Source organism: Oncorhynchus tshawytscha, linkage group LG09 (genome assembly GCF_018296145.1).
Source record: "Oncorhynchus tshawytscha isolate Ot180627B linkage group LG09, Otsh_v2.0, whole genome shotgun sequence".
Classification (NCBI taxonomy): Eukaryota; Metazoa; Chordata; class Actinopteri; order Salmoniformes; family Salmonidae; genus Oncorhynchus; species Oncorhynchus tshawytscha.
In genome coordinates this window covers 18,740,488-18,763,941 of record NC_056437.1, presented here as the reverse complement: position 1 = coordinate 18,763,941, position 23,454 = coordinate 18,740,488, and the positions used below count along the sequence as shown (strand labels likewise).

Sequence of the window (23,454 nt, the reverse complement as noted above, 5' to 3'; positions counted from 1 at the left end):
TAACTGACTTGCCTAGTTAAATAAAGGTTAAAAAATATATATATTAAATGGAGATCAATTGAGGACTCTAGTGCCGAAACACAGTTTAACACAGAATACTCATCTACCTGGCCAATTTGTGATTACATTCATGAATATTTGATATGCACATACTTTTTCTATAATCTGAATTCATTTTGTTGTAACTTGTTCTTGCATTTCTATCTGTATGCTGCTGGGCCAGGGGTAACTTCGATACTTTGACCCAACCTCTGGCCATATGCATACAAACAATAGTATATTTTACAAATGAGTTTTCCTGTTATATAAAACTAAGATACCATTAGACAAAATGCATCCTTTAAAAATTAATTTACTTTATTTTGGTTATTGTAGATAGCACATACAGAATTCTGGTCATGTTTACATGCAAATATTTGTAACAACAAATTGGGGAATAAAATGTTAGTTGCAATTTTTAATGGTATGGTTATGCAAAAATAATTGCTGCTTCTAATAAATGGGTACTTGATATTTAGTTTAATGTCGGCACAGAGCATAACAGTAATGTTGCACTGACGTTCATAGAAAATCTATGTATTACCTATTAATCATCTGAAAAAATATACTATAATTGAAATATATTTACAGCAGGAGACTATTTACAATTGATTACATCTATCAAAGCATAGATACCCCATAGAGAGTGGGGCTGCTACAAGAACATGATTATTCTTTGTTCATAACGAGTACTAGGAGATTCTATGGATCCACTGAGTCGGCTCGTATCAGAATCAAGGCCACTGGATTCAATAACTACCGAGGGTTTGGGACTTTGACCATTATCCTCAGTGGACCATTTGGAAATCCATCCATATTGTTATAGATCATACACACACATCATTTGAGACATATTGTTATAGATCATACACACACATCATTTGAGACATATTGTATCTTGTTTTTACCTTAAAAGTATGTCTTATTCAAATATTCTAAAATAGACAGTGAACAGTTACATATTCATTTTTTTTTTCGATCTAACCGCTCGTCTAGCTACCACCATGGCGTATCAGGACGCTAACCTAACTATTGCATAATCTACTTTTGATTACCATTAGGGTAAACACATTCTCTCATGTAAATGATGACTGACTGTAAGGTATGAAGAACAACATAAGCCACTGTAATTACACTGTTGATGTAATATTGGATTCTTGATGAATCCACCAAGGTTTTGTATAATAACTGCCCCTGAATAAGGCAGTTAACCCACTGTTCCTAGACCAGTTAACCCACTGTTCCTAGGCCGTCATTGAAAATAAGAATTTGTTCTTAACTGACTTGCCTAGTTAAATAAAGGTAAAATAAATGTTTAAAAAAATACAGAATACTGTTAAAAATTTATTATTTAACAGTATTCTGTATGAAAAGGGTCAAATGAGAAGCAATGCATATTAATGTTATATTCATAGGACATTCCACATGTTTAGAAACAAATATTTCAGAATTTAGTGATTTCTTGTTCCTTAAATTGGTTGATAAAGACCTTCAGGAACTTAGTGTACATAAGACGCATACTCTCCACACGTCTACTTGCAGGATTCCTCCGAAGGTCGTGAAACATATTGACAGGGGTAACTTCTAAAATGTGGATTTGCCAATGCAACTAATGACAACTACCCTTCAACTGAAGGAAGAAACTTGACTGTTGTGTCCATAATGTGCCAACATGGGTCTGTAACCAGCAGGTCCAATGGCTTTTCTGCGTGGCTGCTAAATAGTCCCTCTGGCTCTTCTCCAAGGCTCTGATGCTGTGAGTGCAGGCTGTCTTTCCACAGCTGCTCTGAGGTGAGGCTGGCCCTGCCCCGGCCGGCAGCAAGACTGTGTGGCTGTGATGTATCCTGGAGTGATCTACCTCCAAAACGGGCTCTAGCACACTGAGCACGTCTTGGACCCTGTACATTACAAGAATAGAAACTAAAGTACGTGTTAAGGATCATCTGTGTTACTTTTACTGCAGACAAAATACTCTCTAAACTACAGAGCAATAATGCAATATATCCTCCACTCTGACCTGACTGGGCTTCCAGGATGGCCTGCTTGGCCTCGTACTCTTCCTGCTTGGCCTTCCACTCCTTCCTGTTGTTTAGGAGGCCATCATACATCGGCTGGATGGCCGGATGGAAGCGGGAGAATTCCTGATGGAAAAATAAACTAAACATAAACTAGCGAGCTCTATTTCTGACAGTCAAGCCAGCTAAATAATGCTTGTTTGAATGACAGTTGTGCATTTGGTTATTCTATACATCCAATAGAATGTATGATTCATGGTTTACTTTGTGCTTAGCAATAGATGTGAAACTGAGAGATGTAGCTAGTCTGAAAAAGTGGTGGTACATACTGTACCTTGTAGATGAATGTGCAGACAAAGTCAATGAAACCACACTGCAGCTTGGGCAGTTGGCCAGCGCAGTTTCTGTCCATCATAGTCTGGAGGAAAGGAGGGAGAAAAACATGATTAAACACACACACACACACACACACACACACACACACACACACAATGAATATACTCACAATGGGTTGTTTTTCAAGAACTTCCCTTTCCAAGTCACCCTGCTCCCAGAACTCAGCTGCTTCAAACAGCGCCACCTGGATGAAGCCAGACAGTCCCGAGTATTTCACTATGTTGGACATCTTTATTGATTTACAGAAACACAAAAGCTTCTGCTAAAATGTCTTCAAGGTATATAATTAGGCTATAATCTGAGGATCTCCTCACCTTGCTTTGCACCTCCCATGGTTTAGTGATGGCTGACAGGTCACATGCTGTCATCATCATGGCCCTTTGAGGAGAATTATTGGAGGTATCAGAGCAAAGTAGAAGTGCTAAGATACCATCCAATGTGCATGTTATAATCCTAAATATCCCACTATCACTACAATCCTCCCCCTACCATGAACTGCACTCACAAGACAATCTCTTTCCTGGTCGTCTCCAGTGACATCCAGTCCACCCACTTCTTCTCATCTTCGTAGGTCTTTGATAGGTCAACAATCTTCTGGAACATAGTTCGCTTCCTGGTGACATTGGGAAAAACAGAGATTTATACATTCTGTTAAAGTTATAAGCTGTGCAATGTGAAATCTTGTTTTCCACAACTTTACAGGGCTAAGTAGGCATGATCGTTGCAGCTAAAGCTGTGAAAAGCAAACATTTGGATTAACAGTGCTTCAATATGCAGAGAAAGAGTCCACATTAACAACAATACATTCTTCCTAAGATTTGAACCAGGTTGTGTAGACAAACAGTGCAATTAGTGCAACCAATGACAATAGTGAGGGGTGTTTCATGATGATTAAGTTAATTAAAATTAATTAGTTAAACTGTTAAAAAATATTATATGGCATATTAAATATATTACACTATTGCTATCATATAGAAACATAATGGAATATTGTACATCATATTAGCATCAACATACATTATTGTTTCATTCAATTTCACATAATTTCATATTTGTTACATGTAATCTTTTAGTTCAACCTGAATGTATAATGAGCATCATCAACAGGGGGAACATATTAGTTGTACGCTAATAAGCTGTAGAAATAATATATCAATTTATAAGACTTGTTCATAAAGGAAAAATATGTTCATAAGAAGGGCCTGAGATCAAAGTCAATATTCAGGCAACTAGGGGTCAATGTTATTAGATAGGATATCCAGTAAGCCTCCCTTTGTAGTAGTAGGATCTCGATGTTACCTCCTCTCCTTGGTAGAGCAACATGCTCAATGCCTGTGTATTTGAGGGAGGGGATTGGATGGTTAGCTTCAACAAAGTGAGCTTACTGGATAATCAATGTTCTTACACCTGATTGAGCTGCGGTGTTCAGGAATGCATTGTTTTAATTGTCTTTTCGTTTGTCTTACGTGGGCTTTTCCACATGAACAGGTGATGAGATTACTCCCTTGGTCTTGCATGAGATGATACCCCTAACAGGGATCTTTCAAGCTGTATATGAATGTATGAAGAAAGATGTTTTTATAGTGCTATTACACTGTGCGCATGAGCCACATTTGTAGTTCCCATTTGGGCATTAACACTCCTGCAACCTCAGCAAACACACTGGACCCCAACACACACATACAGTACACACAATTACATGTTGAAGTCAGAAGTTTATACACCTTAGCCAAATATATTTAAACTCAGTTTAGACAATTGCTGACATTTAATCAGAGTAAAAATTCCTTGTCTTAGGTCAGTTAGGATCACCACTTTATTTTCAGAATGTGAAATGTCAGAATAGTAGAGAGAGTAGAGAGAATTAGTAGAGATAATGATTTATTTCAGCTTTTATTTCTTTCATCACATTCCCAGTGGGTCAGAAGTGGCACCTCAATTAATATTTGGTAGCATTCCCTTTAAATTGTTTAACTTGTGTCAAACATTTTGGGTAGCCTTCCACAAGCTTCCCACAATAAGTTTGGTGAATTTTGGCCCATTCCTCCTGACAGAGCTGGTGTAACTGAGTCAGGTTTGAAGGACTCCCTGCTCGCACATGCTTTTTCAGTTCGGCCCACGCATTTTCTGTAGGATTTAGGTCAGGGGTTTGTGATGGCCACTCCAATATCTTGACTTTGTTGTCCTTAAGCCATTTTACCACAACTTTGGAAGTATGCTTGGGGTCATTGTCCATTTGGAGGACCCATTTGCAACCAAGCTTTAACTTCCTGACTGATGTCTTGAGATGTTTCTTCAATATATCCACATAATTTTCCATCCTCATGATGCCATCTATTTTGTGAAGTGCACCAGACCCTCCTGCAGCAAAGCACCTCCACAACATGATGCTGCCACACCCGTGTTTCACGGTTGGGATGGTGTTTTTCGGCTTGCAAGCCTCCCCCTTTTTCCTCCAAACATAACGATGGTCATTATGGCCAAACAGTTCTATTTTTTTTTCATCAGACCTGAGGACATTTCTCCAAAAAGTACAACTTTGTCCCCATGTGCAGTTGCAAACCGTAGTGTGGCTTTTTTATGGCGGTTTTAGAGCAGTGGCTTCTTCCTTGCTGAGCGGCCTTTCAGGTTGTGTCGATATAGGACTTGTTTCACTGTGATATAGATACTTTTGTACTGGTTTCCTCCAGCATCTTCACAAGGTCGTTTGCTGCTGTTCTAGGATTGATTTACAATTTTCTCCCACCTCAGCTGTAGATCTCTGCAGTTCATCCAGAGTGATTATGGGCCTCTTGGCTGCATCTCTGATCAGTCTTCTCCTTGTATGAGCTGAAAGTTTAAAGGGATGGCCAGGTCTTGGTAGATTTGCAGTGGTCTGATACTCCTTCCATTTCAATATTATCGCTTGCACAGTGCTCCTTGGGATGTTTAAAGCTTGGGAAATCTTTTTGTATCCAAATCTGGCTTTAAACTTCTTCACAACAGTATCTCGGACCTGCCTGGTGTGTTCCTTGTTCTTCATGATGCTCTCTGCGCTTTTAACGGACCTCTGAGACTATCACAGTGCAGGTGCATTTATACGGAGACTTGATTACACACAGGTGGATTGTATTTATCATCATTAGTCATTTAGGTCAACATTGGATCATTCAGAGATCCTCACTGAACTTCTGGAGAGAGTTTGCTGCACTGAAAGTAAAGGGGCTGAATAATTTTGCACGCCCAATTTTTCAGTTTTTGATTTGTTAAAAAGTTTGAAATATCCAATAAATGTCGTTCCACTTCATGATTGTGTCCCACTTGTTGTTGATTCTTCACAAAAAATACAGTTTTATATCATTATGTTTGAAGCCTGAAATGTGACAAAAGGTCGCAAAGTTCAAGGAGGCCGAATACTTTCGCAAGGCACTGTTCTAGGATTGATTTACAATTTTCGCACCAAAGTACGTTAATCTCGAGGAGACAGAACGAGTCTCCTTCCTGAGCGGTATGACGGCTATGACGGCTGCTCCCAAGGATGACCCAGACTTGTGGAGGTCTACAATTGTTTTTCTGAGGTCTTGGCTGATTTCTTTTGATTTCCCATGATGTAAAGCAAAGAGGCACTGAGTTTGAACGTAGGCCTTGAAATACATTCACAGGTACACCTCCAATTGACTCAAATGATGTTAATTAGCCTGTCAGAAGCTTCTAAAGCAATGACATAATTTGGGGGAATTTTCCAAGCTGTTTAAAGACACAGTCAACTTAGTGTATGTAAACTTCTGACCCACTGGAATTGTGATACAGTGAATTATATGTGAAATAATCTGTCTGTAAACAATTGCTGGAAAAATTACTTGTGTCATGCACAAAGTAGATGTCCTAATCGACTTGCCAAAACTATAGTTTGTTTAAAAAGACATTTGTGGAGTGGTTGAATAACGAGTTTTAATGACTCCAACCTAAGTATATGTAAACTTCCGACTTCAACTGTACGTGCACACACACATAACACACGCACACACTTTCACACTCATCACATGCGCTGCCACTACTGTCTATGATCTATTCTGTTGCCTAGTGACTTTACCCATTTTTGAAATTGTTTTTATTTAATGTTTATTTAACCCCTATGTGTGTGTACATAGCTACCTCAATCACCTTGAACCCTGCACACTTCTCGGTACTCCTTGTATACTGTATAGCCACGCTATTTTTACTCCTTATTGTTATTCACTGTGTATTTATTCCTTGTGTTACTGTTTCTATTATTACACTGAACAGCTGAAGGAAGAATGTGTTGGTCCATGTTTTATATTCAACCTAATATTAGGTAGGTGTACCACTGTTTGGTGTACTCAGTGTATTATTCATGTCCAGATAGATTTGGGTGAATGTGCTGGACTAAAAATATATACTGATCAAAAATATAAACGAAACATGTAAAGTGTTGGTCCCATGTTTCATAAGTTGAAATAAAAGATCACAGACATTTGCCATAAGCACAAAAAAGCTTATTTCTCTTAAAATGCTTAACAAATTTGTTTACATCCCTGTTAGTGAGCATTTCTCCTTTGCCTAGATAATCCATCCATCTGACAGGTGTGGCATATCAAGAAGCTGATTAAAGAATATGTGTGCACCTTGTGCTGGGGACCGTAAAAGGCCACTCTAAAATGTGCAGTTTTGTCACACAACACAATGCCAAATACAGTGCCTTGCGAAAGTATTCGGCCCCCTTGAACTTTGCGACCTTTTGCCACATTTCAGGCTTCAAACATAAAGATATAAAACTGTATTTTTTTGTGAAGAATCAACAACAAGTGGGACACAATCATGAAGTGGAACGACATTTATTGGATATTTCAAACTTTTTTAACAAATCAAAAACTAAAAAATTGGGCGTGCAAAATTATTCAGCCCCCTTAAGTTAATACTTTGTAGCGCCACCTTTTGCTGTGATTACAGCTGTAAGTCGCTTGGGGTATGTCTCTATCAGTTTTGCACATCGAGAGACTGAAATTTTTTCCCATTCCTCCTTGCAAAACAGCTCGAGCTCAGTGAGGTTGGATGGAGAGCATTTGTGAACAGCAGTTTTCAGTTTTTTCCACAGATTCTCGATTGGATTCAGGTCTGGACTTCGACTTGGCCATTCTAACACCTGGATATATTTACTTTTGAACCATTCCATTGTAGATTTTGCTTTATGTTTTGGATCATTGTCTTGTTGGAAGACAAATCTCCGTCCCAGTCTCAGGTCTTTTGCAGACTCCATCAGGTTTTCTTCCAGAATGGTCCTATATTTGGCTCCATCCATCTTCCCATCAATTTTAACCATCTTCCCTGTCCCTGCTGAAGAAAAGCAGGCCCAAACCATGATGCTGCCACCACCATGTTTGACAGTGGGGATGGTGTGTTCAGGGTGATGAGCTGTGTTGCTTTTACGCCAAACATAACGTTTTGCATTGTTGCCAAAAAGTTCAATTTTGGTTTAATCTGACCAGAGCACCTTCTTCCACATGTTTGTTGTGTCTCCCAGGTGGCTTGTGGCAAACTTTAAATTACACTTTTTATGTTTATCTTTAAGAAATGGCTTTCTTCTTGCCACTCTTCCATAAAGGCCAGATTTGTGCAATATACGACTGATTGTTGTCTTATGGACAGAGTCTCCCACCTCAGCTGTAGATCTCTGCAGTTCATCCAGAGTGATTATGGGCCTCTTGGCTGCATCTCTGATCAGTCTTCTCCTTGTATGAGCTGAAAGTTTAAAGGGATGGCCAGGTCTTGGTAGATTTGCAGTGGTCTGATACTCCTTCCATTTCAATATTATCGCTTGCACAGTGCTCCTTGGGATGTTTAAAGCTTGGGAAATCTTTTTGTATCCAAATCTGGCTTTAAACTTCTTCACAACAGTATCTCGGACCTGCCTGGTGTGTTCCTTGTTCTTCATGATGCTCTCTGCGCTTTTAACGGACCTCTGAGACTATCACAGTGCAGGTGCATTTATACGGAGACTTGATTACACACAGGTGGATTGTATTTATCATCATTAGTCATTTAGGTCAACATTGGATCATTCAGAGATCCTCACTGAACTTCTGGAGAGAGTTTGCTGCACTGAAAGTAAAGGGGCTGAATAATTTTGCACGCCCAATTTTTCAGTTTTTGATTTGTTAAAAAAGTTTGAAATATCCAATAAATGTCGTTCCACTTCATGATTGTGTCCCACTTGTTGTTGATTCTTCACAAAAAAATACAGTTTTATATCATTATGTTTGAAGCCTGAAATGTGACAAAAGGTCGCAAAGTTCAAGGAGGCCGAATACTTTCGCAAGGCACTGTATGTCTCAAGTTTTGAAGGAGCGTGCAGTTGGCATGCCTACTACAGGAATGTCCACCCAAGCTGTTGCCAGAAAATTGACTGTTAATTTCTCTACCATAAGTCGCCTCCAATGTCATTTTAGAGAATTTGGCAGTATGTCTAGCTGGCCTCACAACCGCAGACCATGTGTGACCACGCCAACCCAGGACCTCCACATCTGGCTTCTTCACCTGCGGGATTGTCTGAGACCAGCCACCCGGACAGCTGATGAAGCTGTGGGTTTGCACAACCAAAGAATTTCTGCACAAATTGTCAGAAACCATCTCAGGGAAGCTCATCTGCATGCTCATTGTCCTCACCAGGGTCTTGACCTAACTGCAGTTAGGCGTCGGAAAATGCTCACCTTCTATGGCCACTGGCACGCTGGAGAAATGTGCTCTTAACAGATGAATCCCGGGGTTTCAACTACCGGGCCGATGACAGCGTGTATGGTGTCGTGTGGGCGAGCGGTTTGGTGTTGTCAAGGTTGTGAACAGAGTGCCCCATGGTGGCGGTGGAGTTATGGTATGGGCAGGCATAAGCTACGGACAACAAACACAATTGCATTTTATCGTGTCATTCATCCACCGCCATCACCTCATGTTTCAGCATGATAATGCACAGCCCCGTGTCGCAAGGATCTGTACACAATTCCTGGAAGCTGAAAATGTTACAGTTCTTCCATGGCCTGCATACTCACCAGACATGTCACCCATTGAGCATGTTTGGGATGCTCTGGAATGACGTGTACTACAGTGTGTTCCAGTTCCCGCCAACATCCAGCAACTTTGCACAGCTATTGAAGAGGATTGGGACAACATTCCACAAGCCACAATCAGCAGCCTGATCATTTCTATGCGAAGGAGATGCATGAGGAGAATGGTGGTCTGATCCACGCCCCTACCTTTTTTGAAGGTATCTGTGACCAACAGATGCATATCTGTATTCCCAGCCATGTGAAATCCATAGATTATTTCCTTATATGAATTGTAACTCAGTAAAATCTTTGAAATTGTTTCATGTTTAGTGTATTTTCTTTGTTCAGTGTGTTTTTATATTTAACTCTGCATTGTTGGAAAAAGAGCCGTAAGTAAGCATTTCACTAGTCTACACCTGTTGTTTACGAAGCATGTGACAAATAAAATGCCATTACTCACTTGAAATAGAGTTGCAAGTCTGTTGCAATGATGGCAATGTCCAGGAGGTGGATGGCATGCTCGTTCTGTCTTCTGTTGAGGTTCTGGTAGATATTCAAGGACTGGTGGGAGGGAGGAGGAGTTAGACGAAAGCGTCATGTGATCAACATGGAAGTAAAGTGTACCAATAAATAAATAATTGACATCAAAGGTGCTACTGCAGTAGTTGAGATTCAAAAGCCTTACGTACCTCGTCTGCCAGAAGGAACTTGCTAAATTCTAGATGATGCCTCTCCAGGACAGACGAGCCGTGAAGCTTGGCTAGTGGGTTACCAGATCTGTCGATGAGGAGGGACCAGACCACTCACTGTACAGGGAGCTCATCATAAGCCATTCATCACACAAAGCTAATCTAAGTGCTTCTCTACATTTACAGTTGCAACGAGAGAGATAGTAAAAGAAGAGACCTAGAGATATATGAAGAGCTTGTTGTACCAACTCTCAGAGAGCAGAGATTCTGAGGAGTACTCACTTCACCTGGTAGAGGTTGTTTGTCCCCCTGTGGTCGATATCATGGAGAAAAGCAGATGTGATCATGGCCATCACCTCCAGATCTGTGTAGTACCTTTTCAGGTTCCCTGTCTTGACACAAAAAAAACACAGCAGTTTGACATTAAGAATTAGAGATGACTTTTAATTATGTCTTTCAGTTAAGTTTTTGGGCAAATACAAATTGTTGTCGCAGAGAATATTCCTGTGCAGCAGAAAATGCCAATTGTAGTATATTTGAGGTTTAAAAAGGCTTCTAAAGTTCGTAATACCCACTTTGAAATGTCAGACTTGATTTGTCCTAACAAAAAGCATATCAACCCATGTTGCTGCGGGATTATTTTCCTAATGTGAGTATCTAGTCAAATTAGGATATCTGTAAGAAAATATGCCTTTTATTTTCTGTGAGACAAAATAAAGTACATTACTACTGAGGCTTAAGCACTCCTACCGTCAACAGTGTGAACATAGTCTGCCCAACATTGAAACCGTGGCGCCAGTTGTGATAGGTGATTTTCCTGTAGCCTTTGCTGATAGAGAACAGGAAACGCACCAGAACCTGATGATTTTCATGGGATTTGGAAGTAGAGAATTAGAACATAAACAGATATTATGGGAGAGCAATAAATTGACTAACAGCATACCTACATGTTCATATATACAGTTTTTTCAGAGTATTTGCTCAAATTGACACTTCCCCAGCATTGAAAGTTGTTGCAGTACAGATCATGATTGTACAGTAACGTTACCTCCTGTGGAACCTGGAACTTCTTGACCACTCCGACCTCATAGTACATCTGGATCCCACACATCACCAGCTCCAGCTCTGTGCAGTCAAAGTCAGAGAACCCAAACTCGTAGATCTCAAACTTCTTGGGGCCGGGTAGCTCTTTTTTCTGTATTACAATGCATGATTGTTATGGCATTATTAACAGCAAACTAAACATATGGTCATATGAATGTAGAGGTTTCAAATGCAGGCCTACTGTTCCAGTTAATCTGGAACCAGATGATGACCAAACTGTTATTCTACAAATATAACGTGGTAATACCAGAATCTGCAGAAACTCATCCTCTTCACAGTCACAGGGCTCTCTGTTGAAATACTGCCTGGTTTTCTAACATACATGAAACAACAATGAGTGTCAAACATTAAAACAATACTTCTCGTATAAAGGGGGTTAGATCTTTGGTGTGTACAATATCTTTGAGCAAGTCTTCACCAGGATTGTCTGTATTTCGTCATCACGGCACTTGACGTGGTAGAGAACCATGTCCTGGGCTATGTCTTTCCGGTTCTCCATCATTTTCATCCTGTCATTAGTGTCTGTGTTGAGGTGGGACCAGCCCAGGAAGTTAGTCATAGCCTGGGGAGACAGACAGAAACAATGTCATTCAGAGTTGGTTTATTCAGTAGCCAACATGGTAAAACTTGGTGAAGACTTGAAAGTCCTGATGAAGACAAGTGGGGAAGGTGGGCAACAACACCTCCGCCACACTGGTCCTCAATACAGGGGCCCCATAGGGGAGCGTGCTCAGCACCCTCCTGTACTCCATGTTCACCCATGACTCCCTCCAAGTCAACAAAATGAAGGAGCTGATCGTGGACTACAGGAGACAGCAGAGTGAGCACACCCCCCTCCACATCGACGGGGCCGTAGTGCAGAGGGTCAAAAGCAAAAGTTCCTCGGCGTGCACAATACTGACAACTTGAAAGGGTCCCTTCACACAGACAACAAGGTGAAGATGGTGCGACAGCGCCTCTTTAACCTCAGGAGGTTGACAAAATTTGGCTTGGCCCCTAAGACCCTTACAAACTTCTACAGATGCACCACTGAGAGCATTGTCGGCCTGTACCACCTGCCTGGTATGGCACTTGCACTTCCCACAACCGCAGGGCTCTCCAGAGGGTGCTGCAATCTGCCCAACACATCACTGCCTACCCTGCAGGATATCTACAGCACCCGGTGTCACAGGAACGCTAAGAATATCATCAAGGACCTCAGCCACCCAAGCCACGGCTTGTTCACCCCGCTACCATCTAGAAGGCGGAGACAGTACAGGTGCAACAAAGCTGAGACTGAGAAACAGCTTCTATCTCCAGACCATGCAAATAATACAAATAAAATATTTATTTATTTATTTATTTAAGCTTTATTTAACCAGGTAGGCAAGTTGAGAACAAGTTCTCATTTACAATTGCGACCTGGCCAAGATAAAGCAAAGCAGTTTGACAGATACAACGACACAGAGTTAGACATGGAGTAAAACAAACATACAGTCAATAACACAGTATAAACAAGTCTATATACAATGTGAGCAAATGAGGTGAGAAGGGAGGTAAAAGCAAAAAAGGCCATGGTGGCAAAGTAAATACAATATAGCAAGTAAAACACTGGAATGGTAGTTTTGCAATGGAAGAATGTACAAAGTAGAAATAAAAATAATGGGGTGCAAAGGAGCAAAATTAATTAATTAATTAAAATTAAATACAGTTGGGAAAGAGTTAGTTGTTTGGGCTAAATTATAGGTGGGCTATGTACAGGTGCAGTAATCTGTGAGCTGCTCTAACAGTTGGTGCTTAAAGCTAGTGAGGGAGATAAGTGTTTCCAGTTTCAGAGATTTTTGTAGTTCGTTCCAGTCATTGGCAGCAGAGAACTGGAAGGAGAGGTGGCCAAAGAAAGAATTGGTTTTGGGGGTGACTAGAGAGATATACCTGCTGGAGCGTGTGCTACAGGTGGGAGATGCTATGGTGACCAGCGAGCTGAGATAAGGGGGGACTTTACCTAGCAGGGTCTTGTAGATGACATGGAGGCAGTGGGTTTGGCGACGAGTATGAAGCGAGGGCCAGCCAATGAGAGCGTACAGGTCGCAATGGTGGGTAGTATATGGGGCTTTGGTGACAAAATGGATTGCACTGTGATAGACTGCATCCAATTTGTTGAGTAGGGTATTAGAGGCTATTTTGTAAATGACATCGCCAAAGTCGAGGATTGGTAGGATGGTCAGTTTTACAAGGGTATGTTTGGCAGCATGAGTGAAGGATGCTTTGTTGCGAAATAGGAAGCCAATTCTAGATTTAACTTTGGATTGGAGATGTTTGATATGGGTCTGGAAGGAGAGTTTACAGTCTAACCAGACACCTAAGTATTTGTAGTTGTCCACGTATTCTAATAACAAACAAATAAAATATCTAAAATATCTAACAAATAAAATATAAATTATTGGAATTCACTCTGCCCTGAACTTTAATCAATGTTCTAGCCGGCTTCCACCCAGTACTCTACCTTTAACCTTTGAGACTGCTGTCCAATTTACACTGAGAACTGGTCACTTTATTCATGTTTACATACTGTTTTACCCATTTTACCCATATATATACACGCTACCATTCAAAAGTTTGGGGTCACTTAGAAATGTCCTTGTTTTTGAAAGAAAATCAAAAAAAATTGTCCTTCAAAATAACATCAAATTGATCAGAAATACAGTGTAGACATTGGATGGAATGTCTACATAGTCGTGCAGAGGCCCATTATCAGCAACCATCACTCCTGTGTTCCAATGGCACGTTGTGTTAGCTAATCCAACTTTATCATTTTAAAAGGGTAATTGATCATTAGAAAACCCTTTTGCAATTATATTAGCACAGCTGAACATTTTTTGTTCTGATTAAAGAAGCAATAAAACTGTCCTTCTAGACTGGTTGAGTATCTGGAGCATCAGCATTTGTGGGTTTGATTACAGGCTCAAAAGGGCCAGAAACAAAGGCTTTTCTTCTGTAACTCGTCAGTCTATTCTTGTTCTGAGAAATGAAGGCTATTCCATGCGAGAAATTGCGCAAACTGTCTCTAACCGGAATAGAAAGAGGAGTGGGAGGCCCCGGTACACAACTGAGCAAGAGGACAAGTACATAAGTGTCTAGTTTGAGAAACAGTTGCCTCACAAGTCCTCAACTGGCAGCTTCATTAAATAGTACCCGCAAAACACCAGTCTCAACGTCAACAGTGAAGAGGCGACTCTGAGATTCTAACCTTCCAGGCAGAGTTCTGTCCAGTGTCTGTGTTCTTTTGCCCATCTTAATCTTTTCTTTTTATTGGCCAGTCTGAGATATGGCTTTTTCTTTGGAACTCTGCCTAGAAGGCCAGCATCCCGGAGTTGCCTCTTCACTGTTGACGTTGAGATGGGTGTTTCATCAAGGATCTCTCCGTACTTGCTCCGTTCATCTTTGCCTCGATCCTGACTAGTCTCCCTGTCCCTGCTGCTGAAAAAATCCCCACAGCATGATGCTGCCACCACCACCATGCTTCACCGTAGGGATGGTGCCAGGTTTCCTCCAGATATGGCGCTTGACATTCAGGCCAAAGAGTTCAATTTTGGTTTCATCAGACTGGACAATCTTGTTTCTCATGGTCTGAGAGTCTTTAGGTGCCTTTTGGCAAACTCCAAGCAGGCTGTCATGTGCCTTTTACTGAAGAGTGGCTTCTGTCTGGCCACTCTACCATAAAGGCCTGATTGGTGGAGTGCTGCAGAGATGGTTGTCCTTTTGGAAGGTCCTCCCATCTCCACAAAGGAATTCTAGAGCTCTGTCAAAGTGACCATCGGGTTCTTGGTCACCTCCCTGACCAAAGCCATTCTCCCCCGATTGCTCAGTTTGGCGGCCAGCTCTAGGAAGAGTCTTGGTGGTTCCAAAGTTCTTCCATTTAAGAATGATGGAGCCCTGGTCTAAGGCACTGCATCGCAATGCTAGCTGTGCCACTAGAGATTCTGAGGTCAATTCCAAGCTCTGTCACAGCCGGCCGCGACCGGGAGACCCATGGAGTGGTGCACAATTGGCCCAGCATGGTCCGGGTTACGGGAGGGTTTGGCTGGATGTCCTTGTCCCATCGCTCACTAGTGACTCCTGTGGCAGGCTGGGCGCAGTGCACGCTGATATTTTAGAAAAAGCTGTTGTACAGCAACTCACTGCCATCCTGAAGACAAACAATGTATGCGAAACGCTTCCGTCTGGTTTTGGACCCCATCATAGCACTGAGACTGAACTTGTGAAGGTAGTAAATGACCTTTTAATGGCGTCAGACCGAGGATCTGCATCTGTCCTCGTGCTACTAGATCTTAGTGCTGCTTTCAATACATCGAACACACCACATTCTTTTGGAGAGATTGGAAACCCAAATTGGTCTACACGGACAAGTTCTGACCTGGTTTAGATCTTATATGTCGGAAAGATAACAGTTTGTCTCTGTGGATGGTTTGTCCTCTGACAATTCAACTGTACATTTCGGTGTTCCTCAAGGCTTCGATTTAGGACCACTATTGTTTTATTTCATCCATTTTTGAATAACAAAATAATGAAAAAGTTAAGGGGACTAAATACTTTCCGAAGTAACTATATATATATATTCTGGTCTCACATTCTAATATCTCTTCATTGAAATATATTTCTGGATTGTGTATTGTTATTTTTTTTATTGCTAGGTATTACTGAACTATTGGAGCTAGAAACACAAGCCTTTTGCTGCACCTGCGATAACATCTGCAAATCTGTGTACGCGACCAATACACTTTGATTTAATTGTATTTGAAACATTGGGAGACAGACAGTCACAATATCATTTTGAGTAAGTTCACTAAAATCAATGTGGTCTACACAAAGCAGGAGCAGAAGAAGGCTTTCTCGAGTCACTTTACTTGACCACTTCTCTGTGAAGACAGAAGGAGTTGAGAAATCAACTGAGTGCTGTAGTATAGTAAAGTACCTCCATTAGCTCCTCATCCTGCTGGTCGAATGGCTTCCCATCTTTCCTGTTGTAGAATGTAGCCACGCCCACAATCTCTTCCATCATGTTGACAATTGGCATGGACAGCACATTCTTTATGGTCCAACCACTGTCATCCAAGGGCTCTGACTGCATCATGGGAAGACACAAAGTAAATGCTCAACAGGAATTAGGCAAGTTGCTCAACTTTTTGCCAAAACTACATATAAGGAAACCTGATTATATAATGAAGCAAAATGTACCTGAAACTTGAACATCTCCTCTGTTGTGGGATTCATGATGTTACATATCTAGATATTAATAATAAACAGTACAGCATCAACAACACATGCAAATCGTGGCAATTTGAATGTTCTCGCATTTTAAGTCAATTCCAAATTCTGAAAGCATTTCAAACACTACTGGAATAATAGGGGGAACTTACAAGACCAGTTTCGGCCACATATGTGGGCAATCCAGTACACAACACCCAGTGTTCTAGAGTGGGAGTCCTGTTGACAGGAGACAGTCAGACAAAACACATTGATTATCCCTCTATACAGTGTCATACAGGGTTGTATAACTACTTCAACTATACATAAATGTTCAGAGAAAGGTGAGAGAAACCTACGCGATAACTTTGATATCCTCTTTTCCATGCAAAATATAATCAATGACTTTGTAGAATATGACTTCCTGCAATCACAGATAACCCCCCAAAAAAATCACAAATGAGAATTTGCAGAACAAAGGCAAAACGGTAAAGAGCTGTGGTAATGTGGTAATAAGTAGATAGATATGAACACTTACTCTGCCATCCGGAGTAACAGGTCCAGCGTAGGGGGGCTGATCTCCCATCAACACTGGCCAGATGTCAAAGAACTCCTATAGCAACAAAGCAATGACGCAGATGGATTGTCACACACAGCATATTAATAATATACTGTATAGTGCCATATGAGATATGTCATGTAGGCTACAGTATTACCAGAGGACCCATAATAACTTCTTTATGATGACTAAATGTCTTGGTCATTCTTGAATTGCGGTGGCATTTATGTCCCTCACCTTTGCAACCATGAAAAAACACTTCAACATGACAAATAGTTACATATCATACATATTTTTGTTTATATTTGACTGATTATCAATGATAAAACATAATGCAAGTACTTTATACTGCAAAACCTTATGTTTGTGCATCCATTTACTTGGGGCAAGCAAATGGACTGGTCCCAGTTGTGATGAGCAGAGTTGTAGTGACATGTTTTGGGATTTGGAGATATCTATTATTTTTAATGCAAGAAAGTAATCTAAAGTATTCCATGTATTGTATAGACCAATAAAAACGAAGGCTATTAAAATACCTTTATTTTAAAATGTTTACAAATACAATATGTGTCCCTAAGTTTTATTTCATTGGTGTTACTGCCTTGAAAATCACTCATTGCATTGAGCATTCCCTCCAGTGGCAAACTGTTATCGGGGGAGGGGTCTATATTAAAGAAAATGATTTGCTTATCACTGTCACACCCTGGCCTTAGAGAGCTTTTTATGTCTCTATTTTGGTTTGGTCAGGGTGTGATTTGGGGTGGGCATTCTATGTTATTTTTCTATGTTTTGTATTTCTTTGTTTTGGCCGGGTATGGTTCTGAATCAGGGACAGCTGACTATCGTAGGTAGCTTTTTTCCTCCTATGTATTGTGGGTAGTTGTTTTCTGTTTAGTGTTCTTCACATGACAGGACCGCTTCGGTTTCGTGTATTCTCTTTGTTATTTTTGTTTAAGTGTTCAGTTTCAATAAAAGTCATGAACACTCACCACGCTGCGCTTTGGTCCGATTCCTCCTCATCCGACGACGACACCCGTTACAATCACACCCTTTTAGTATGTCATAAGGCTTGAGGAGTCCATTGAACATTTGGTGTGTCTAAATCAAAAGTGTAATTGGTGTTACTCAATTTAAATGCAGGGAAATTACGTTGTGTGCAACATGATTAATTATATCACTTGAATAAATTATTTTTAAGGGGTTTTTGACCTTCGATTTGAGCATCTGTGACCATTTAAGTAAATCTTAATTTAAAGTGTGTCATTGTGTTACCGTCAACGGTGTTGCTACTCCTACTGGTGGCAGAATGTAATCATAATGATACAAATTCTACAAATTAAAATCATTCAACTGCCATATTAGTTGATTTAGAATAGGAGGATGTGCCCAAATACATTTAAACAAAACACATTTTAGACAAATGAAGTCATTTTTTCCCAAAATGCCATGCCGAAATGTCACCGCAATTGAAGAATGACCCGGATACATGCAGACAGAGCATCACCTTCTCCTTTGTCATATCCAGTAGGCCCACAGAGTACCTGTCACAGTTCAGGTATGCCCGCACTGTATACAGGGCTTTATGGAACTGTCTCTCAATGTCTGTCAGCTCCTCAAACACCTTGTTGGCGGACCACAACAGGACCTATACCCGACAGAAATGAACAACCACAAAGGATTAGTTCAAAATCAGTTGGTTGCTATATCCATAAATGTGTGAAAGCTAAATAAGAGCCTTTTTTGTGTTTGCACCATGTTGTCATTGACAACTATTCCTTCCTCTGAATATCAGTGCAGACAGCAGACTCACCTGTCCTTTTCGAGTCTCACAGTTGTACAGGTAGTTCAGCTGGTAAATCTTCAGGTTCAAAGAGGCTATTCTGAGATACTTCAGAAAAAGCTGGGAGACAGAAAATCTGAATTATTCTTAGAGTGAGTGACATACATTGATGTGTAATTAAGGTGGTAGAGGGAAGGCAAGAAGAATGAACACATGTACTGTATGTGGAAACAGGTGTAAATGTGACCATCCTCTTCATAAAGGCAATACAGTTTGTACGCGTTCCTTGTTGGACATGTTTGTGTTCTACAACAGCATTCAGTGTTTGTATGCTGCATATACTTTCAGTGAACAAACTTTGGGATTGGGGAAGGCCTCTTGATTACCTTTTTAGTAATTTAGCAGATGCTCTTATCCAGAGCAATTTACAGGAGCAATTAGAGTTAAGTGCCTTCACTTGAGCAACCTTTCGGTTACTGGCCCAACACTCTTAATCGCTAGGCTACCTGCCTCCCATCCCCAACTAATTCAGGCTCTAACGTCATGTAATTTATTTTTTTAAATTTTATTTCACCTTTATTTAACCAGGTAGGCCAGTTGAGAACAAGTTCTCATTTACAACCGTGACCTGGCCAAGATAAAGCAAAGCATTGCGACACAAACAACAACACAGAGTTACACATGGAATAAACAAACGTACAGTCAGTGACACAATATAAAAAAATCTATATACAGTGTGTGCAAATGAGGTAAGATTAGGGAGGTAAGATAATAAGTAGGCCGTAGTGGTGAAGTTATTACAGTTTAGCAATTTAACACTGGAGTGTGCAGATACTGGGGTGCAAAGGAGCAAAAAAATAATAATAAATAAATAACAATATGGGGATGAGGTAGTTGGATGGGCTATTTACAGATGGGCTATGTACAGGTGTAGTGATCTGTGAGCTGCTCCGACTGCTGATGCTTAAAGTTAGTGAGGGAGATATGAGTCTCCAGCTTCAGTGATTCTTGCAATTTGTTCCAATCATTGGCAGCAGAGAACTGGAAGGAAAGGCTGCCAAAGGACGATTAGGCTTTGGGGGTGACCAGTGAAATATACCTGCTGGAGCGTGTGCTACGGGTGGGTGCTGCTATGGTGACCAGTAATGACCTCATCATAGTATTTCCATTGTGACTGTGTGGGATTTCCCTGCTGACACATAGAGATGTGTGGATCATATTCTCAGCGACTCACTTAATCCTCAGTACTCACATCCTCATCCTCAGTGGTGAAGTGGGGTCCAGTGGTCTTGTTCAGGGCCATGATCACAGCCACCACATCCTCTCCGTTCATGATAGGCGAGGCTAATATGTTCCTGGTTTTGTACTCTGTCAGGTCATCAACAAACGAGCTGAAGTGACTGCTCTGTATGGCAGAAAACCAAACAAATCACTGACATCAGAGATCACACGTGGATGTGTTAAGAGGGGTCTATAAATCAATACATAGGCTTGGTGTGGAGCCTTTTTCAGTTTACATATCATTATAGACCACAGATTAATACATGTTAACCTCTGGCAAATTCAAGATAAAAGACCATGTATAAAAGGGATATATGTAGCTATTCTGTTCAGAAATACACTTCAATATCAAGAGTGAATGTAAATTTGGGCAATGTGAAATATACATTTATACATTTATAAATAGCTTCATGCTGACCCCAATGTAAACGCCCCAAGACAGGTGCCATAATCCCAGATACAGCAGGGGGTAATGGGATATATAATAACTGGATTATGGCTGTCGAGAGGATTTATATTGTCTACAGATATACATTTAGAAGCTCCCCACAGAACAGTATAGTTGCCGTACTACTTTATGTGGCACTATGTTTTAACAAAAATGTGAAAACTATGTGTATGTTAAAATAGTCACGGAATAAATAACTATTCACTTGTTTGTCTGGCTGAATATGAACTTGATGCATCTATCTATTTTGTATGTGTTTGTTATTTGTGGCAGTATGTACAGCTAAAATATATTATCATGTGGGAGTGTGTGACAAGGCCCCTGAAAAAGGTTATTGACACAATCACACTGAAGCCACTGGCTCCGAGACTCTGGGACACTGTCTGTCTGTCCCCATCACTACCACAACGTTTATGTCCTAACCTCTGGGACACTGTCTGTCTGTCTGTCTGTCTGTCCCCATCACTACCTCTGGCTCCTATTCTCTAGGACATTGTCTGTCTGTCCCAATCACTACCACAACGTTTATGTCCTAACCTCTGGGACACTGTCTGTCTGTCCCCATCACTACCACTGGCTCCTATTCTCTAGGACACTGTCTGTCTGTTTCCAACCACTAACACAACGTTTATGTCCTAACCTCTGGGACACTGTCTGTCTGTCCCCATAACTACCACAACGTTTATGTCCTAACCTCTGTGATACTGTCTGTCTGTCCCAACCACTACCACAACGTTTATGTCCTAACCTCTGGGACACTGTCTGTCTGTCCCCATAACTACCACAACGTTTATGTCCTAACCTCTGGGACACTGTCTGTCTGCCCCAACCACTACCACAACGTTTATGTCCTAACCTCTGGGACACTGTCTGTCTGTCCCCATCACTACCACAACGTTTATGTCCTAACCTCTGGGACACTGTCTGTCTGTCCCAACCACTACCACAACATTTATGTCCTAACCTCTGGGACACTGTCTGTCTGTCCCCATCACTACCTCTGGCTCCTATTCTCTAGGACACTGTCTGTCTGTTTCCAACCACTACCACAACATTTATGTCCTAACCTCTAGGACACTGTCTGTCTGTCCCAATCACTACCACAACGTTTATGTCCTAACCTCTGGGACACTGTCTGTCTGTCCCAACCACTACCACAACGTTTATGTCCTAACCTCTGGGACACTGTCTGTCTGTCCCCATCACTACCACAACGTTTATGTCCTAACCTCTGGGACACTGTCTGTCTGTCCCAATCACTACCACAACGTTTATGTCCTAACCTCTGGGACACTGTCTGTCTGTCCCAACCACTACCACAACATTTATGTCCTAACCTCTGGGACACTGTCTGTCTGTCCCCATCACTACCTCTGGCTCCTATTCTCTAGGACACTGTCTGTCTGTTTCCAACCACTACCACATTTATGTCAATAACTACCACAACGTTTATGTCCTAACCTCTGGGACACTGTCTTCTGTCCCTAACCTCTAGGACACTGTCTGTCTGTCCCAATCACTACCACAACGTTTATGTCCTAACCTCTGGGACACTGTCTGTCTGTCCCAACCACTACCACAATGTTTATGTTCTAACCTCTGGGACACTGTCTGTCTGTCCCCATCACTACCACAACGTTTATGTCCTAACCTCTGGGACACTGTCTGTCTGTCCCAATCACTACCACAACGTTTATGTCCTAACCTCTGGGACACTGTCTGTCTGTCCCAACCACTACCACAACGTTTATGTCCTAACCTCTGGGATACTGTCTGCCTGTCCCCATCACTACCATAACGTTTATGTCCTAACCTCTGGGACACTGTCTGTCTGTCCAAATCACTACCACAACGTACGTTTATGTTTCATTTCCACAATCTGACTCTTACCTCATTGGCATCTTTCAAATTGATGTGTTTCTTGGTCTGGGCCACATTTCCCACCACCCCAAGGTCCAGGGGGAAGACTATCTCGTGGTCAGGGTGAACCACACAGTCATCCAGCTCAGACTCTGTGGTGATGTTGAAAAGACGCGTGGCTAGCTCCGCGATGCCGTTCCTCTCCCGGTACATGAACAGGCTGCAGCGGTCAGCTTGGATCAGGGCGACGATCCTCTTCAGGATCTTGAACACCACTTTCTCCATGTTCACATTCTCCTGCATTTCTTTGATCAGGTCGAATAGGATCTGGCCTTCCTCTATCTGGCTCAGCTCCTGTAACATCCCAAAATCCACCTTGGACTCCGGGATCCCCGCCATCACAGAGAGGGCCCCTGGTGTGAGCTTCTTGTTGAAGTAGCCCTGGGCGAAAGCCGGGTTCCCATCCAGGAACTTCTCAACATCTTCCTTTGTCGCACTCATCTTGGGTTAGGGATGTACTGGTTCTACCCCAGTTCCAGTATTCAAACCAATGGTCCCTAAAAATACTACAAAACCAATTACCTATTGATTACTGGCAAATAAAAAAGTAGACACATTCACTCCATGTTATCCCAAAACACCCTGAATAAAGAGGGCAGGCAGGTTAGGCACATTAGTTAGGTCCTGCTGTGAACAGAGGATACACCTGCAATGACAGGGGAGGGAGGGCTGAGTCCAATCCCATTGTCATCAGCAAGCTTTTCTCTTAATAGTGTTGAAGGTGAACCAGGATCTGCTCATGCAAAACTGATCAGGTGATCACTATGAAGGAGGCCATCCCAGTCCAGTCCTATCACTGAGATGTATGGGGGTCTATGAGATAATAAGACAAGCCTGATGATAAAATGGTAATAATCTTTCCACCCCGGCTATATTAAGGTTCCTTAACCATCTTATACAAAAGGTCAGCTGGATAATCTCCACATGAATAGATTCATACTATCAGATCTGCTACCTGTG

At 41.4% G+C, this 23,454-nt stretch overlaps 1 protein-coding gene across 4 annotated transcripts; it reads right to left on the bottom strand.

Annotated features, from left to right (window-relative positions):
* Window positions 1-335: 335 nt before the first annotated feature.
* LOC112257509 (rod cGMP-specific 3',5'-cyclic phosphodiesterase subunit beta-like) lies at window positions 336-23,223 on the bottom strand. 4 transcript variants are annotated; one of them, XM_024431127.2, is made up of 22 exons: window positions 22,465-23,215; window positions 20,098-20,250; window positions 18,876-18,965; window positions 18,570-18,710; window positions 17,045-17,119; window positions 16,866-16,930; window positions 16,680-16,746; window positions 16,498-16,545; window positions 16,235-16,384; window positions 11,702-11,845; window positions 11,531-11,596; window positions 11,228-11,374; window positions 10,930-11,037; window positions 10,462-10,571; window positions 10,180-10,267; window positions 9,951-10,051; window positions 2,956-3,063; window positions 2,765-2,828; window positions 2,560-2,634; window positions 2,389-2,472; window positions 2,057-2,180; window positions 1,825-1,937 (listed from the first exon to the last, which is right to left on the bottom strand). In XM_024431127.2, the coding sequence occupies exons 1-22, from the start codon at window positions 22,933-22,935 to the stop codon at window positions 1,912-1,914; spliced, it is 2,505 nt and encodes an 834-aa protein (XP_024286895.1). In that variant the 5' UTR covers window positions 22,936-23,215; the 3' UTR covers window positions 1,825-1,911. The 4 variants fall into 4 exon arrangements, 3 of the variants coding, with proteins under 3 accessions (XP_024286894.1, XP_024286895.1, XP_024286896.1); XR_002954586.2 differs by having other exon boundaries at window positions 1,847-1,937; window positions 2,384-2,472; window positions 22,465-23,223; XM_024431126.2 differs by having other exon boundaries at window positions 336-2,180; window positions 22,465-23,216.
* Window positions 23,224-23,454: the final 231 nt, after the last annotated feature.

Bases quoted from the DNA above. Each gene is read 5' to 3' on its own strand.
- LOC112257509 (XM_024431126.2), bottom strand. From the start codon at position 22,935: ATGAGTGCGACAAAGGAAGATGTTGAGAAGTTCCTGGATGGGAACCCG. The intron at 11,375-11,530 runs GTATTACCACGT...ATTGTAATACAG, and splicing joins ATGAGTTTCTGCAGATTCTG to AAAAAAGAGCTACCCGGCCC. The intron at 2,181-2,388 runs GTACAGTATGTA...TTTTTCCATCAG, and splicing joins TCTGCACATTCATCTACAAG to GAATTCTCCCGCTTCCATCC.